The 18,546-nt window shown below is 36.3% G+C and overlaps 1 protein-coding gene across 2 annotated transcripts in view; it reads right to left on the bottom strand.

The window, feature by feature from the left end:
- Nucleotides 1-18,546, bottom strand: part of SPDYA (speedy/RINGO cell cycle regulator family member A) — a 37,039-nt gene that overhangs the window by 9,111 nt on the left and 9,382 nt on the right. For both annotated transcript variants that reach the window (XM_053587092.1, XM_053587091.1), the window contains exons 4-6: nucleotides 16,429-16,514; nucleotides 12,244-12,415; nucleotides 754-1,051 (exon numbers count right to left, since the gene is read on the bottom strand). In XM_053587092.1, the coding sequence (XP_053443067.1) occupies nucleotides 754-1,051; nucleotides 12,244-12,415; nucleotides 16,429-16,514 (556 nt within the window). The remainder of the gene's footprint in view (nucleotides 1-753; nucleotides 1,052-12,243; nucleotides 12,416-16,428; nucleotides 16,515-18,546) is intronic.

Raw genomic sequence — 18,546 nt, 5'->3', positions numbered from 1 at the left:
AATCTGTCAGTCTTATCTTCAGATGGGTGAAAATGTGGAAGGCACTATAAGGATCACTGTTGTTAGAATATTATTCTTGTACTGTTTCAGATCTAGAAAATAAATGCCAAAGGAAATATATATATATGAGTAAAAATTATGATTCTGTTGTATTTCTATCTCACATGATTATTTTCTAATTAATATAGGATGCTACCATTCAAAGCCACTTAAATCCCAACAAAAATGAAATATGAAAATAAATTATGGTACTTATACCATGTCAGGATTAAAAATAAGGTTTTCAAGGATTCAATAATGATGTGGGAAAATGCTTTATAATAAATGGGAAAAAAAAGGCCTAGATAAAGTATGGTTCTAGTTTTTTTAGAAGTAGAAAAGCATACAGAAGGAAACAAATAGTTGGATGGTGAGATTACAAGTAAATTTATTTTCCTCTTGCAACCCCTTTTGAATAAAATTAACATTTCAAAAAAACATGGTTCTGGCTCTCCAATTCTTGAAGCTTAACGGTGCTTTAGGTTTCAATTTAACATAAATCACATTAAAAATCTGTTTAGTTAGGTAGACTACCACAAAACAAATTGGGATATAAGACAAAAAAGTAGTAACTGAAAGGGGTAAAACTTTCAATACTAATTTACTCATACTGTTATAGTATAGAAATTATCATGTATCCCTGCATGTAAAGACTAACTAGAGCTCAGTAGGTAACATACATAAATCTAATTCTGGCATATCACTAAATCATACCTTGAGAATAGGTATAAGCTCGAGAAGGATCAGCTATTATGTTCATTGAGCATGAGTTTTGTGATTCCTGAGAATGTTTTCCCATCGCTTCTACTGTATCACTGGATGAAGATGATGATGAAGACAATCCCAGTCTAACATATCTTCCTTTTTTACCACAGAGTGAACAATCTACTGGCGTGGCACTAGGTCCCCGGGGCAGTTGAATTTCATCTCTGTTGTAGTTTCTAACAGCTCCACTGTGATGAACAGAGCGTTCTCGTTGCCATATATAATGGGTTGGTGCAATGGCCATAACCTATAGTGGAAAGCTTACATTTAGAATTTTAATAAGATTTTAGAATTTACTAAAATTCAGTACAAAAATTATAACTCAAGACAGCTCTCTAAAGTAGAGATAAAAATCCTAGTTGCCAATTTAAAAACAAAACATTTCTAAATATAAGGGAAATATGGCCATAACCTATAGTGGAAAGCTTACTTTTAGAATTTTAATGAGATTTTAGAATTTACTAAACTTCAGTACAAAAATTATAACTCGAGAACAGCTATTTCTAAAGTAGAGATAAAAATCCAAGTTGCCAATTTAAAAACAAAACAAAACATTATTAAGTGATTCATTGCTTGTATTGTTAGGACAATAATTGACAAAAGTATTTAAATTATTTCAGAGAAAGTATTTAAATTATTTCAAACAGGAAACAGGACTGAAGCAACTTTCCAAGTTGTCAGGGTACTTATTTTTTAATTGAGTATTCTTTTTTTTTTTTTTGGTTGCAGTTTGGCCGGGGCCGGGCTTGAACCCGTCACCCTCGGTATATGGGGCCGGCGCCTTACCGACTGAGCCACAGGCGCCGCCCTCTTTTTTTTTTTTTTTTTTTTTTTATTGTTGGGGATTCATTGAGGGTACAATAAGCCAGGTCACACTGATTGCAATTATTAGGTAAAGTCCCTCTTGCAATCATGTCTTGCCCCCATAAAGTGTGTTTAATTGAGTATTCTAAGTTTAGAGAAGATAATACAGCTACCCTAAAACATTACATAATTCTTAACTATGGCATGTGTTGGGTTAAAGACATGTAATTGAGGTTCCCAACTGTGTGTTAGGCTACTCTTAAAATGTTTGCAGTTATGGCAAGTGATTCAGTAAATAAGAACACAGGTAATTTATTTAACCTCCCTGTTTCTTGGTTTCCTCATCTGCAGTATGGAGAATAAGAGTGTTCATTTTAGAGAGGTATGGTATTAGATAAGGTATTATTTATAATCCACTGGCAGGTATTGTTCTATAACAGCGGTTCTCAACCTGTGGGTCGCAACCCCTTTTTCACAATGAAAATACACTGCGGCATTAGGAAGGTTGAGAACCACTGTTCTGTAAGATTTGTTAAATAAAACATGGGGCTTTACAGATAGGATAGACTTAAATTTCTCATCCTGGCACTGCCGCTTGCTAGCTGTATGATATTAGGTAAGCTATTTAATCTGAGGCTCAATTTCTTCATCTCTAAAATGGGGATATTAACTACGTTGATTGCAGTGGTGTGATATTTTACTGCAGCCTTGAATTCCTGGGCTCAAGCAATCCTACCTCATCCTCATGAGTAAGTAGCTAGAACTAAAGGCACACACTACCATGTTTGGCTACGTTTTGTCATTTTTAGGGATTTTGGTGCCTTTGGTGGGTTCTCCTAAAATTTGATAGTCGGTCCTCCATTTTTTCTTTAAATATACTCTAGCTTTCTGTGATGTCAAGAGGTAATACAGTATACGTGTTAAGAGCACTGTCTCGGTTTGAACATACTGGTGTGGTGCTTTGCTAATTGTGTGGCTTTAATGAAGTCACTTAACCTCTCTGTGCCTTAACTTCCTTATCTGGGATTACCCAGCTGACTGGGTAAGAGTTAATACACGTTCAGTATTGAACATTGTTGTAAGAGTTAATACATGTTCAGTACTTAGAACAATTCCTATAGTTTTAAAAAGTAGTAACATTACTTTCACCTTGAATCTCTTATCCACTCTAAGCTTTAAACATTACTTATGTGTGATGACTCATCTTACCATACCTGCTTTTTCTGTTTTGTTTTTTGAGACAGAGTCTCACTCTGTTGCTTCAGGCTAAAGTGCTGTCGCATCATAGCTCACAGCAACCTCAAACTCCTGGGTTCAAGTGATCCTCTTGCCATAGCCTCCTTAGTACATGGGACTACACGTGTGTGCCACAATGCCTGGCTAGTTTTTCTATTTTTTTTTTTTTTTTTTAGTAGAGATGGAGGAGGGGGACTTGCTCTTGTTCAGGGTGGTCTCCAACTTCTGATCTCAAGCAATCCACCGACCTCAGCCTCTCAAAGTGCCAGGATCACAAATATGAGCCACCACACCTGCATACCTGTTGACCATTCATTTAATTATCCAGTTATCACCTTAAATTCCTATGTCTAAATACCAAATTCCTTATCTTCCCAATAAGTCAGCTTGCTTCATAGCCTTCCCTATTTCTATAATGGAATCCATTAGTCTTCGGTTATATACTGACAGGTCCCTCTCCCACATGCCCTATATCCAACCAGTCACAAAGTAGTGATAATTTTATGAGATTTCTTTTTCTTTCTTTCTTTTTGTTTTAGAGACAGTGTCTCACTTTATCGCACTGGGTAGAGTGCTGTGCCATCACAGCTCACAGCAACCTCCAACTCCTCTTGCCTCAGCCTCCCAAGTAGCTGGGACTACAGGCGTCTGCCACAACGCCCCGCTATTTTTTTGTTGCCGTTTGGCCAGGGCCAGTGCCCTACCCACTGAGCCTCAGGTGCCACCCAATTTTATGAGCTTTCTAACATTGATTCATTTTCTTCATCACTACCGTATTGTTCACACCCTCACTTCCTCAGCTGTAGCGATGACAAGTTTAGCAGTTTCCAGTGCATTCCCTACATTGGGTCTCTTCCACACGCTGTTGTTGGATTATTCTGTCCAAACATACTACTTATATGACAACACAGCTTTCTCAGTTCTGGAATCAAGTAGCACCTAACAGAGAACTCAGCTATGATGACATTGTAATATATCAGAGTACACACCCGGAATAGAAAAAAACTTCCTCTTGATTAAATTGCTACCCTCCAAGATGCATGAAAGGGGCTGCAATTAGAGTCTACCTCTTTCATTAGACAGGCATCCTCTAATCTGTGAACCAGACTAGAAATTAGGCCATCACTAATGTAAATAAATTCCATCTCCTCCTCCAAAGTCCAAGAAGGTAATCTTATTATAAGAAGATAATAAGGTCACGGTAAGTAGGAAACAGTCTTATTCTTTTCTGGAGAAGCCCTACATATATTTTTCAATTTAATCTATCTTACCCTATCTCTTTCCAAAAAAGGAGTTGAGGCAACTGACAAAAAAAGGAAAAAAAAGTCATCAGGCTGATCTAAAGGTACTGAATTTTCTCAATTGATTACTACAGTTAATAGATCAAACTTTTTCTACTCTTTCCCCCTTCTCACTACTGCACTTGACCAGTATTTTTAGAAAAAGAAAAGTCACTGAACTGGGACCCAAAAGGGAAAACTGGACTAAAGCAGACGTAACAGCAATAAAATTCAATAGAGTTCATGTGGTTAAGGGTAATACATGGCTCTTAGCTTCTTTGCAGTCAAGGTTAAAAGAAAGAGAAATCGTGAAACTCATTATCTAAAAGGGCAGCATATGTTATTTCTTTTAACAATGGTATATAATGCAAAGAATGCTGAGCTTAAGTATAGCTGGCTCTGCCACTTATTAACTTTATGGCCATGGATGAGTCACAATCTTTTTTCTTTTTTTTGCAGTTTTTGGCCAGGGCTGGGTTTGAACCCACTCCCTATTCCTTGAGCCACAGAGGCCACCTGAGTCACGCTCTTTCTAAGCCACAGTTTTTTCATTTGTGAAATGGAAAGAATACTTGTTATTTAATTTCCAAGACCAACATAAGATATAAGTGCATTTTCTAAATTAACCAATATAAGGGGTTCATATGGAGGCCAGATGTCATAGAGAAAACAGAACACTGGGAAGTAACTAAACGTGAAGTCAAGTTCTGGCTCTGTCACTTACTTATATGATCTTGAATAAATACTAACCTCCTTTGTTCTCAGTTTCATCAGCTACCAAATGGGAATGCCACTATTCACACAACACAGGTTGTGTGCTAACTTACAGGAAAACATTTACAATTTTTAAAGCACTCTGCAAAGATAAATTATTATTATTGTAAGCCAGTTTATAGCTACAATCCTGAGTTTATTTTAGGATATGGAACTAAAGAAACATTTTGTTTGGTGGTATACCAGTACTGGCCTTTCAATAACAAATGCATAGAATGCTGAAATTTCTAACAGCAAGTGTTGCTACTCAACAAACATTAGGACTGGGATGATATAGTACTTCTTTATAATAAACCTTCACACCCACTATGATGGCTATAAGGAATGAATAGTGGATAGTGCAATGAGAGTATCAGTGAAGAGTTATAGTTTATTGTTTACTTCATAGTTTAAAAGGTAATGAAAAAAGAATCAGAAACTTTTAAGTTCCTTTCATTCTATCAGTAAGCAAATATTTACTGGGTACCTACTATGTGCCAGGCACTGGACAAACAATTAGAACAAAATCAAGACCCTGCCCTTGGGCGGTGCCTGTGGCTCAGTGAGTAGGGTGCCAGCCCCATATACCGAGGGTGGCGGGTTCGAACCCGGCCCCGGCCAAATTGCAAAGAAAAAATAGCCGGGCATTGTGGTGGGAACCTGTAGTCCAAGCTATTTGGGAGACTGAGGCAAGAGAATCGCCTAAGCCCCAGAGCTGGAGGTTGCTATGAGCTGTGATGTCACAGCACTCTACCAAGGGCAACAAAGTGAGACACTGTCTCTAAAAAAAGAAAAAAAAAAAGACCCTGCCCTTTTGGAATTTATATTTTAGTAGGAAGAAACAGAAATTAGCAAGATAAGTAAAAAAGAGTATATTATATAGTGACTGAGTGGTACGTAGATAATTGGAACTAAGAGTAACAGCAGGAAATACTACTTTTAACAACTTTATTGAGATATAATTCAAATTCCATACAATTCACCCATTTAAAATGTACAATTCAATGACTGACATTCAGTTTATTCTATTGTACAATCATCACCTACAGTCAATTTTAAACATCTTTATCACCCAATAAATAAAGCAATCACATCCCATTGCTCCCTTCCCTCAGCCCCTGGTAACTTCTACTTTATCTTTGAATTTGTCTATTCTAGACATTTCACATAAATGGAATCATGTAAGTGGTCCTTTGTGGTTGGCTTCTTTCACTTAGCATAATATTTTCAATGTTCACTCACATTGTAGCTTGTACTCCATTCCTTTTAATTGCCAAATAATATTTCATTCTATGGATATACCATTTTTTTAACAGTTCATCGGCTGATGGACATTTGCATTGCTTCCACTTTTGGCTATTAGGGATAATGCTGCTATGAACATCGTGTGCAAGTTTTTGTGTGGACATAGTTTTCTTTTCTTTTCAGACAGTCTTACTATGTCACCCCCGGTAGAGTGCTGTGGCGTCACAGCTCACAGCAACTTCAAACTCTTGGGCTAAAGTGATTCTCTTGCTCCCAAGTAGCTGTGACAACAGGCACTCACCACAACTCTCGGCTATTTTTTCCAAACCTGCCACCCACTGTGTTATGTGGTCGGTGCCATAACCACTGTGATACAGGCACTGAGCTTGGACATAGTTTTCATTTCTTTTGGATATATAGTTAGAATTGCTAGGTCATATGGTTAAGTCTGTGTTTAGCCTTTTGAGGAATTGCCAGACTGTAATCCAAATCAACTACACCATTTTACATTCCCACCAGAAGTGTATGAGGCTTCTGATATTGCCAATCCTTGTTATTACTGTTTGTAAACATCATAATAGGTATGAAGTGATAATCTGATTGTGCTTTTGATTTGCATTTGCCTGCTAGCTAATGATGTTGAACAGCTTTTCATGCACTTTCTGGCCACTTGCATATCTTCTTTGGAGAAATGTCTATTTGCATCCTTTGCCCATCTTTTAATTGGGTTGTCACTTTACTAGCTTTTTCTAGATACAGTTTCTTATCAAACAGATGACTTGAAAACAGTTTTCTTCCCTTTTTTGTGCTGTATCTTTATTTGTTTTTTTTTTTTTGAAGGACAGAAGATTTTACTTTTCATGTCAAAATGTATTTTCTTTTGTTGCTTTTACATTTGGTACCATATCTAAGAAAACTAATTGGAGGTCATACATTTACCCCCATGATTTCATATAAGAGTTTTATGATTTTAACTCTTAAACTTAGGCCTTTTGATCCATTGTGAGTTAACTTTTTATATATAGTATAAATTAGTGGGGGTCCAACATCATTCTTTTCCATGTAGATGTGTGGTTGTCCCAGTACCAATTGTTCTTTCCCCATTGAATCTTCTTGGCACCCTTGTCAAAATTCAATTGAACATAATTTGAAGGGTTTACTTCTGGACACTTCAACTCTATCCCATGGAGGGAGATACTACTTTATAAAGGATGATAAGAAAAGGTCTCTCTGAGGTGACATTTAAGCAGAATGCTGAATATAGTTAGGAAATGAAGATATTATTATCTTAGGGAAGAGCATCCCAGGTCATGAGAATGGCAAGTACAAAGACTCTGAGCTGCAAATGTGCCTGTTAAGTTTGTGTAACAGTGAGGAGGCCAGTGTAGCTAGAGTAGATGAGCAAGGCTATAAGATGAAGTCAAAGGCATAAGGGAGGAGAGTTGGTAGATCGTGTCTGACCTTCATAAGGACTTTGCCTTTTACGCTGTGTGAAATGGGAAGCCATTGGAGGCTTCTGAGTAGGGAAGAAAGCCTACTTTGACTTTTTAAAAAAAAATGTACTCTATCGTATAAAGAGTAGATTATAGGGGAGAAAAACTGTAGGAAAGACTATTTGAAAGCTTATGGCAATAATTGAGGTACAAGATAACAGGGTGTTAGTGGTGGAGGCAGTGACAAATGGTAAAATGCTAGATATTTTTTCAAGGTATGGATGGGAGAAAAAGAAGAGTCAAGGAGAACAGTTTTGGGGCTTGAGCAACTAAAAGGATGAAGTTGCTGTTTATTAGTATGTAGAAGACTGCAGGAGAAACAGGTTTGGATGTTTGCGTAGGGTAATGAGGAGTTCCATTTTAGACACGTGAAGGTTGAGGTATCAATTAGATAATAAAATATCAACAGGCAATGTGATATGCAGATCTGGAATTGTGAGATATCTATTAGTTGTGTTAAAGTCTTGAGAGCAAATGAGATCACTCAGTGAGCTAAGGTCAAAAGAGAAGACAAGAGGTTCTATGACTAAACCATAGGGCATGCTAATGAAGTTGGTAAGGTGAAAAGGAACTAGCATTAAGTGGCTGAAAAAGAAACCTGGTATCTTAGAAACCAAGTAAAGAGAGTGTTTTAGGAAGAAATGAGGGATTGTGACAAATGTTGCTGTTAAATTTAGGAAGTTGAGGACTAATAACTAATCTTTGGATTTGGCAATATAGATATTTGGTACCTTGACAAGTTTTTATAGAATGATGGAGGGAAGACCTTGTATAACAAGTTCAAGGAGAATGGAGAAAAGGATGTGCAGACACTTGTTTAGGAGTTTAGTTATAAGAGGCAGGGCAGAGAAATGTAGTGGTAACTAGGGGATGAAGCTTTAATTTTTATTGATGAAGATTTTAGAGCAATTCTCTCACTATATAGGAGAGACATATATTTTTTGAGACAGAGTCTCACTTTGGCACCCCTGGTAGAGTATGTGGCATCATAGCTCATAGCAACCTCAAACTCTTGGGCTCAAGCGATTCTCTTGCCTCAGCCTCTGGAGTACCTGGGACTATAGGCGCCCACTACAATGCCTGGCTATTTTTAGAAATGGGTTTCCACTGTAGCTTAGGCTGGTCTCATACTTATGAGCTCAGGTGATCTGCCTGTCTCAGAGTGCTGGGATTACAAGCGTGCTGGGATTACAAGCGTGAGGCACCGCGCCCGGCCTCAGCAATTCCATATTCTGATGGCAATAATTGAATAAAACAGAAATTGTGAAGTGCTAGGAAAGGGGGACAATTACTAGATTGATGTCTGTGAGAAGGCAAGAAAAGATGAGATCCAGTGCATGAGTAGAGGGAATGGACTTGGATAGGAGCAAAGATGGGTCTTTCACAGTAACAAACAGAGGGCAGAATATATGGGTACACATGCAGGTAGAATGGCAGATGTGGTGAAAGAATGCTGACATTCTTTTCTATTGTTCTATTATCTCAGAAGAAGAGAATTATGCATAATTGTTAATGGAGTGTGAGGACAGAGATGGGAGATATTAGAAGTATACTCAATGTTTGACTTCATTAATTTTACAGTTTATAGTTTAAACAGACAATAGGCAAGCAAATAATTACAAATCTTGTTCAGTGCTATAGAAGGAAACAAGGTATTGTGATAGTGGCTAAAAGAAACTCAAATAAGGTAGCCTTTTTGAAGAAGAAAAACTTAAGATCTATTAATCATTTTAAAATTATGAAAAAACATAAGGAATAATGTAACAAACATCTATATTCCTACTGCCCAGAACTGATAAGATGTTAATATTGCTATGTTTGCTTCAAGCCTGTTTTTTTTTTGAGACAGGGTCTCACTCTGTTGCCCCAACTGCAGTGCAGTGATATCATCATAGCTCCAACTCTGGGAATCAACTTCTGGGCTCAAATGATCCTTCTGCCTCAGCCTCCTGAGTAGCTGGGACTATAGGCACGCATCACTATACATGGCTAATTTTCTTTTTATTTTGTAGGGATAGGGTCTCCCTATTGCCCAAGCTGGTCTCAAATTCCTCGCCTTAAGCAATCCTCCTGTCTTAGTCTCAGAAAGTGTTTAGGACTACAGGTGTGAGACACCATGCCTGGCCAAGACTTTTTTAAGTTAAAAGAAATAATATAGCACCTGGTAGACATTTACTAAGCATTCACTAAATCAATGCATATTAATGAATAAATGACTTCTATCAAATGTTAAACAATTTAGCTTGCCCAGCAAGAGCTTCCAGGGGTCCTCAAAATATAGCCCGCGGGCCACCTGCGGCAGTGTGATTGTATTTGTTCCCGTTTTGTTTTTTTACTTCAAAATAAGATATGTGCAGTGTGCATAGGAATTTGTTCATAGTTTTTTTTTTTAAACTATAGTCTGGTCTGAGGGACAGTGAACTGGCTCCCTGTTAAAAAGTCTGAGGACCCCTGTTTAGACAGTACAAAATTTATAAAATATAACTTTATACTCTAAAAATTTTGAATTGAAAGGAAATTTAACAGCAATCTAGTTTAATTGCTTATCTGAAACATGAATTCCCTCTATGACATAACAAACTGCTTATGGAATCACTGCTTCTGAAAGAGTCTATCTCATTTTCAGTGAGTCGTTAGAATAATATTCTTAATATTGAGCTATTGCTGCCTCTTTTAGTTTTTCATTTACATATTTCTCTGCTTTATAGCCAAAAAAAAGAGACAAATCCAATATATTTCTGTCCTATGGTAGTCCTGAAAATACTTGAAAACAGCTAGCAAGCTTTCTGAATCTTCTTCTTCACACTAAAAATCTCGGATCCTTTTTATTAGTTCACACATGAGGTTATTCCTTTAAGACCTTGCTCTATTCTAGTTATTTTCCTCTAGAGATTGTTCATCAACGTTCTTCTTAAGTATAGTGTGCAGAACCAAATGCAGCATTTTAGGTATAATCTGATGATCATCTCATCTTTTCTGCAGCCTAAGTTTAAACTTTTCTGTAAGTCCCATTACACAACTAGGTTTATAGTGGTCTAAAACTTTTTAGTCTTTGATATGTACACTATTAAGCCTCATTCTTCTCTTTGGCTCTTGAACAGTGTGGTGCCAGCAGCTGAGGTAATTCCCAGCTCCAAAAGCGTATGCTAACATTGTTGCAGTTAAAATCGCTAATCATTGCAGCTTGAAAGTAGGTACACATAGACAGGCAGTAAGCTACCAGTCATGGTTTCTTGTTTCTGGCACCCTCTCTATGCTCTTAGCTGAATGTCTTGAAGAACCTGAAGCATTTACTTTGAAAAAAATCAGGGTGCTCAAATAGAGTTGGCTATCACTTCCAAGGACAGCAACAAGTATGCGAATTATCCACACCTGACCTGGGGAAGTAGTGCCAAAAGATAACAACATTATAGAACTCTTTCAATGGCTTGTAATTGGAATCAGTCCAGTTTAAATAATGAGGATCCATTAATTTGGAGAGGTCTTATACACCTCACTTTTCTTCTTTTTCTATTGAATTTAATCTTGTAAAGACCTCTCCTGCTGTACTGTCTAATTTATTCTTGGACCTCTGCATTTCTTCCAACAGTTAACAGTCCTCCTAATTTAATCTATATATGAATTATTAGCTGTGTCTTCATTTCATTAATAAACATAGTCAAGAAGGTTAGTTTGGGGCAGAATTCTGAGACACATTGCTACAGTCTTCTCTCAAGTTTGACATTAATCCACTAATTGGCTCTTTTGGCCTGTGGTCACTTAACTGGATATAATTTCATTTAATTATAGCATTATTTAGCCCACATTTATCAAAAAATTTTTTTTTGAAGATTTATTTATTTTTATTTTATTTTTTTATTTTTTGCAGTTTTTTTGGCCAGGGCTGAGTTCGAACCCGCCACCTCCAGCATATGGGGCGGGTGCCCTACTCCTTTGAGCCACAGGCACCACCCTCTCAAATTTTTCTTAACCACTACTAAAGTTTATAGTGACCTCTGCTTTCCAGTTAATTTTATACTCCAGTATTTTTCTCTGGTTTGAAATACTAACTTTACTAAAACTCAGAACATTTGAAAAATAACTGATTATTAAAATTTTAGTGTCCTGCTGGTTTATCTTATTAAAATTCAGCATTAAGAAAACTTAACTATCGTCTATGTGAAAAGAGGTCTGGTTTTAAAAAAAAATTTAAATTTATTTAAATTATTTATCACACTGTTGGTGGTATTTCAATTTTGGGAAGCTGACATCTCACATACTTTATTTAGTGGAAATTATTATTCAACTCCAGTGTAATTACCATCCTTAATAAGATATTTTGGTATATTCACATCACCCTTTCTTAATATGTTGGTTATCTTTTAGACAGAAAAACAATCTAAAATAAAAATAGTTACTAAGAAGTAGGCTGTTTAAAAAACAGAAATGACAACTTTTAATTACGATAATACAAAATTAAAACTGCCAACACTGTAATACACAAACTGTATTCTTGATAATGATCAAAGTTAATGGTCTACTCTTACATATACAACCCCCCCAAAACATTAGAAGCACATTAAAAAACAAGAAAAATCAGATAAACAGAAAACAAAGTCTGCATATATAAAGTATTTTAAAATCCTTACCTCTTCACAGCATCGCCTGCTTACAATAGCCCTATAGTCAATTCTATCCCAGAGCTGGTCCCTTAACTTTAAGAAATTAGGGAACAATTTTCTCCAGTTTTTCCCTAAGGCCCATGGAAAAATTTTATACTTGGATTCTTCTTCATCTTCTTCAACTGTATTAGCCAGATACCTAACAAAGAAGATCCACAACCCAAAAAAGAAATGGGTAAAGGACAAGAACACATTGTCCACATACACAAAAAAAGAAATACAAATGGCTTATCAACACATGTTCAGCCTTACAGAGAAGAAACACAGATCAAAGATAGAGATACAATGAATTTTACCTTGTTTTGCTTTAGGTATTTTTCATTCCCATAAATCTTCAGCTTTGTTTTGGGATGTAGTTACTTGGAAATATTCTGATCCTTTCAGGTGTTAGCTTTTGACTTTTAGGGTAATGTATATGGAGCAATGTTCAGTCTGGAGCTAATTATTTTCCTCTACTAAGGCAAGACCCTTCCAGAGTACTCTTCTCAATACTCGATGAATTATGAATTTTTCCAGTCTGGTGAGAACAGGCACTATTTCTAGCCCTATGTGAACACTAGGCACTGTTCCTTCTATCCTTTCTGTCTTTCCTTACACTCAGGTAATTGAAAACATATGAAACTCAATATTATATCAAATACCTGAGGGGGACCAGGCATACATAGACACAAAAAGAATAATCAATCAAAACCAACCCAAAACTGACACAAAAGGACATTAAACCAGTTATAACTATTCTGTATGTTCAAAATGTTAAATAGACATATTGAAAATGTACTTCTAGAAATGAAAACTACAATGCATATAATGAAAAATATACTGAAAAAAAAAAGAAAAATACACTGAGTAGGATTAATGGCAGATTAAACACTGCAGAAAAGAAGATTTATAAATTGAAGACACTACTATTGAAGCAATAGAAACTACTCAAGATGAAACATACAGAAAAAAGAGAAACAAAAATCATTAACAGAGAATCCGCTGGATAGGAGACAATTTTAAGAAACCTAGTAAAGGTGAAATTAGAGTTTTAGAAGGGTGGTAGGTGGACAGATAAATATTTGAAAGAATAAAAGCTGAAAATTTTTGAAATGTGATGAAAACTATAAATGTATAAAGCTCCATGAACCTTAAAGCAAAAGAAACATGAAGAAAAATTACATCAAGGCATATCTTAATCAAATTACTCAAAACCAACGATAAAGAGAAAATTTGGCCAGGCACAGGGTTCATGACTATAATCCTAACACTCTGGGAGGCCAAGGCGGAAGACTGACGCCAGGAGTTCAAGGCCAGCCCTAGCAAAAGCAAGACCCCATCTCTACAAAAATAGAAAAATTGGTAGGGCACAGTGGTGCATGTCTGTAGGCCCAGCTACTCGGGAGCCTAAAGCAGGAAAATCACCTGAGCCTAGGAGCTGGAGGTTGCAGTGAGCTATAATGACTGCACCTTATAGGCTGGGCAACAGAAGGGAGATTCTATCTCAAAAAAACAAACAAACAACAAAAAAAAAAAAAGAAAGAAAGAAAAAAAAATCTTAAAAGACATATTAAATAACACAGGAACAAAGATAAGGATGGAATGGATTTCTCATCAGAAACAATGCAAGCCTCACAGATGACTTTCCAAGAAAAATAGGCAACTTACAATAAAAATATTGTAAAATACATAAGGGAATGAAGTACCGTAAGTAAAACAGACACTTAAGTCTAAAGGCACTGGATTTAATGGACAGAAAATATAAAAACAACCATGTCCAGTCTGTATAAAAAAATTAAAAATACCTTGATAATATAGATAAGTATAAGCTCAGCACCCATAGCACCAAGGGTGGTGGGTTCGAACATGGCCCAGGCCAGCTAAACAACAATGACAACTGCAACAACAACAAAAAAACCCAGCTGGGTGTTGTGGCAGGCGCCTGTAGTCCCAGCTACTTGGGAGGCTGAGGCAAGAGAATTGCTCAAGCCCAAGTGTTTGAGGTTGCTGTGAGCTGTGACGCCATGGCACTCTACCAAGAGTGACATAGTGAGACTCTGTCTCAAAAAAAAAAAAAAAAAAAATAGGTAAGTACAGCAGACCATCCAAGGGACTATATAATAAGCTGGTCAACATACAGAGATGGTCAACATAAAGGAACTAGACCTACTGTCCTGATGTGGACAATGTCTAACTTATTGGAGAGCATCAAATAGAACTACAGAATTGTAAAACAAGAGAATATAAGTTGGGTAGGAGGTGATTAGAATTAAATGCTTAACGTTCTTGTAATAAAGACAAGTGGGTAATTGCTAAACGAATATAGACTGCAAAATTTCCAAACAAGTAAAAGAAAAAAATATGTTTAAAAAACCCACTTCAAAGAAAAAGAAGATAAAATGGAGGAGGGAAAAAAGTACACAGAGGGTAAAAAAATAAAAGAAATAAGCAATAATAGAATATTATTCAGCTATGAAAATGAACTATTGCTACATATACCAATAAAAATGAATCTGAAAATCGTAACCTAAAAGCTAAAGAATGAAATCACAGAATAACAGAACACATGATTGTTTTACATACAGCTAAAAAGAAAAACCAAATAACACATTATTTTGAGATATATACATAGAATAAAGGAAAGCAAGAAAATGATTACTAATGGAAGGGAGTGGGTTCTGATGGGGAAACTATACTGGAAGCTCCTAAGATTCAGGCAATGTTCTACTCTTAAGCTGAGTCATGGGTATGTGAGTATTCATTTTACTTTTTTATTTTCACACATTAAAAAATCAAAACCAGAGGGCGGCGCCTGTGGCTCAGTGACTAGGGCACTGGCCCCATATACGGAGGGTGGTGGGTTCAAACCTGGCCCCGGCCAAACTACAACAAAAAAATAGTCAGGTGTTGTGGTAGATGCCTGTAGTCCCAGCTACTCGGCAAGAGAATCGCCTAAGCCCAAGAGCTGGAGGTTGCTGTGAGCTGTGATGCCATAGCACTCTACTAAGGGTGACAAAGTGAGATTCTGTCTCAAAAAAAAAAAAACATCAAAACCAGAGAAGAGTGTCTATAGTATACTTCCATTTATATAATACACACACACACACACACACACACACTGGTTCATGTATGAAAATTATATCCAGACACATACATGTGAAAATATTAACTTGTCCTAGATGAGGGAGGCTAAGGGCTGAGATAGGAGAAAAATTTACTTTTAACTGTATACTTTCTTTTGTACTTTTTACCATGTGCCAGTTTCCACTTACAGTAATATAAAATGAACACTCATTTATTACTTTATTCTCTTTTAACAAGTAGCTCAAAGGAGTAGGGCGCTGGCCTCATACGCCAGAGGTGGTGGGTTCTAACCCAGCCCCGGCCAAAAACTGCAAAAAAAAAAAAAAAAAACTTATTCTTCAGTGCTGACAGCTATTATGGTACTCAAATATTTTTATGTGTAGTTCCCTAGCTAAATACTTAAAATTATATTCCTATATTCCCAACTGTAGTATTATATCCAACTATATGATAAAAAAGGAAATATATTCTTAAATTACACTCATTATAGCTTAATTCTGATATACGGCTTGGAAAACCATGTGATTAAAACCATTTAACAGATCACAAAGGTAATATAAAGTCAACAGAAAAACTGGAAAACAAACTATATTCCTTTGTCACAGTTCAACTAGTGTTCAGTGAAGTCAGCAAATACTAAGCTATCAAATATGAATAATGCCTATATTACAGACATAGATCCACAAGAAGTATGTTTAGAGAATTTTCTACTAACTCTTCAATGTCGGCCATGATGATGAATTTTACTATACTGAATTTTACTACATATTAATTGGAAATTTCAAACAGTGTATTCTGGCTTTAAGAAATACCTAAGTCATAAAGAGTATAATTTGGGATAATTTTTATGGGATCATTCTAAAGATGCAATACAAATTCAAGTGGAATATTGAAGAATAAATCTTAGGCATATAGCATGATAAGCTCAGTAAAAAGAACATAAAAATATCCTATTAAAGAAAAAGGTACAGCTTTTATGCAAGAAGGCCTATTCAAATATATCATACAAATTTTCAGACAGACTGTTTTAAGTAAGGTATCATATGTATTATAAATAACACAAAATCACTTAGTAGAATGAATACTTACAGAGCAATAAAGAAATTTATCCTGGTATGTTCACTTATAGTGAATTTAGCCCTCTTGAAATAAACAAAGGTCATAGCCAAAAGATACTATAAGGAAAAAAGAATTAATATTAATGTTTTATGTTTATAAATAAAACGGCTTTAAAATATTTAACCTAAAAATTTCTAATATACTAATAAAGATTTATCCTTATTATATAATTACCTATTTCAGCATTTTTTTTTTATTTTCTGTAGTCCATGTAAACATTGAGAAACAGTTCTTAACTACTTATCATAACTAACTAGGATAGACTCTTAATTTTCTTATAGCCAATATTCTTTAATTTGTTGATTTAGAGACAGAGTCTCACTCTGTCACTCTGGGTAGAGTGCCGTGGCATTACAGCAACCTCAAAACTCTTGGGCTCAAGTGATTCAAAACTCTTGGGCTCAAGTGATTCTCTTGTCTCAGCCTCCCAAGTAGCTGGGACTAGAGGCCACAATCCCCAGCTATTTTTAGAGAAGGGGTCTTGCTCTTGCTCAGACTGGTCTCAAACTCCTGAGCTTAAGCAATCTGCCCATCTCGGCCTCCCAGAGTGCTGGGAATACAGGCATGAGCCACCGCACCTGGCCTTCAATATTCTTTTGAATAAAAACTCCATTTTCCCTCAAATTTCAAATTTATACAGAAGTTGGAATGATAGTAAAATGAGTAACCGTACATCCTTCACTCAAATTCACCAATTAATATTTTCCTACATTTGACATCTATTTTTGTGTATGATGTGTTTAATTTTTTCCCTTTTAGTTGCACACATCCATACAATTTTTGTTTATGTTTTTAGAGACAGGGTCTTGCTCTTTTGCCCAGGCATGAGAGCAGTGGCATCATCCTGGCTCACTGCAATCTCAAATGCGTAGGCTCAAATAATCTTCTGCCTAAGTCTCCTAAGGAGCTGGGACTACAGGCAAGTACGACCATGGCCAACTAATTTTTCCTCTGTATGTTTTGTTTTGTTTGTAGAGATGGGATTCTCACTGTGTTGCTCACCTGGTTTTTAATTTCTAACCTGAAGCAATCCTCCTGCCTCTACCTCCCAAAGTGCTAGGGTAACAGGTGTTAGCCACCGCACCTGACCCATACTCACTTTTTTTTTTAAATGAGACAGAGCCTCAAGCTGTCACCCTGGGTAGAGTGCAATGGCATCACAGCTCACAGCAACCTCAAACTTCTGGGCTCAAGTTATTCTCCTGCCTCCACCTCGAAAGTACTTGGGACTACAGGCACCCGCCACAACACCCAGCTATTTTTTTTGGTTGCAGCTGTCATCGTTGTTTGACAGGCCCAGGTTGGATTTAAACCCACCAGCTCAGGTATATGTGGCTAGGACCTTAGCCACTTGAGCCACAGGTGCCGAGCTAGCCCATACTCACTTTTTAAAATAACTTTAAAAATTATTTCTATATGACTTCAGAAATTAGAATAACGTGGCTCTATTTTCATGAGAAAAATGTGTTTTAAATGTATTATTAGAAAGATACATCTATGGCCTGACAGTAGAACACACACCAGTTCTGACTGTTCAATTAAAAACAAGTTATGATATTAAATGCACCAGATCCTCATAAAACATTTATTTATCCTATCGCCACAGGATGTGTCACAAAGGTGAATTCACGTTTTCACATTAACTTCTGGTAAAGAACTCTTTTTTTTTTTTTTATTAAATCATAACTGTATACATTGATATGATCATGGGGCATCATACACTCGCTTCATAGACCATCTTGAAATAGGGTTATGATTGGTTACTTATCAAACACTGCCCCCTCCTGTTCAATAACTTTAACATACTCAAAATCATAAAGTTTAAAAGTTCATGCCACATAAATCGGATATTTGATATTAAAGCATTAGTGTTAATTTTTAAAAGTATTAGTAACATTATAATTACATTTTAAAAGATCTGTCTGCTTTTACAAATATATCATGAAATATACCCTATTTATGGATAAATGTTAGGATATCTGGGATTTGCTCCAAAATAAGCCAGTCTTCAGGGAGAGGGATTGAAGAAGAATGGCTAGGAGTTTTTAATCTATTGAGAGGTACATGGAGACTTTGTTGTATCCTAAG

This window comes from Nycticebus coucang, chromosome 4 (assembly GCF_027406575.1).
Source record: "Nycticebus coucang isolate mNycCou1 chromosome 4, mNycCou1.pri, whole genome shotgun sequence".
Classification (NCBI taxonomy): domain Eukaryota; kingdom Metazoa; phylum Chordata; class Mammalia; order Primates; family Lorisidae; genus Nycticebus; species Nycticebus coucang.
The sequence above is the reverse complement of the archived record's forward strand: the minus strand, read 5'-3'. Positions and strand labels throughout refer to the sequence as shown.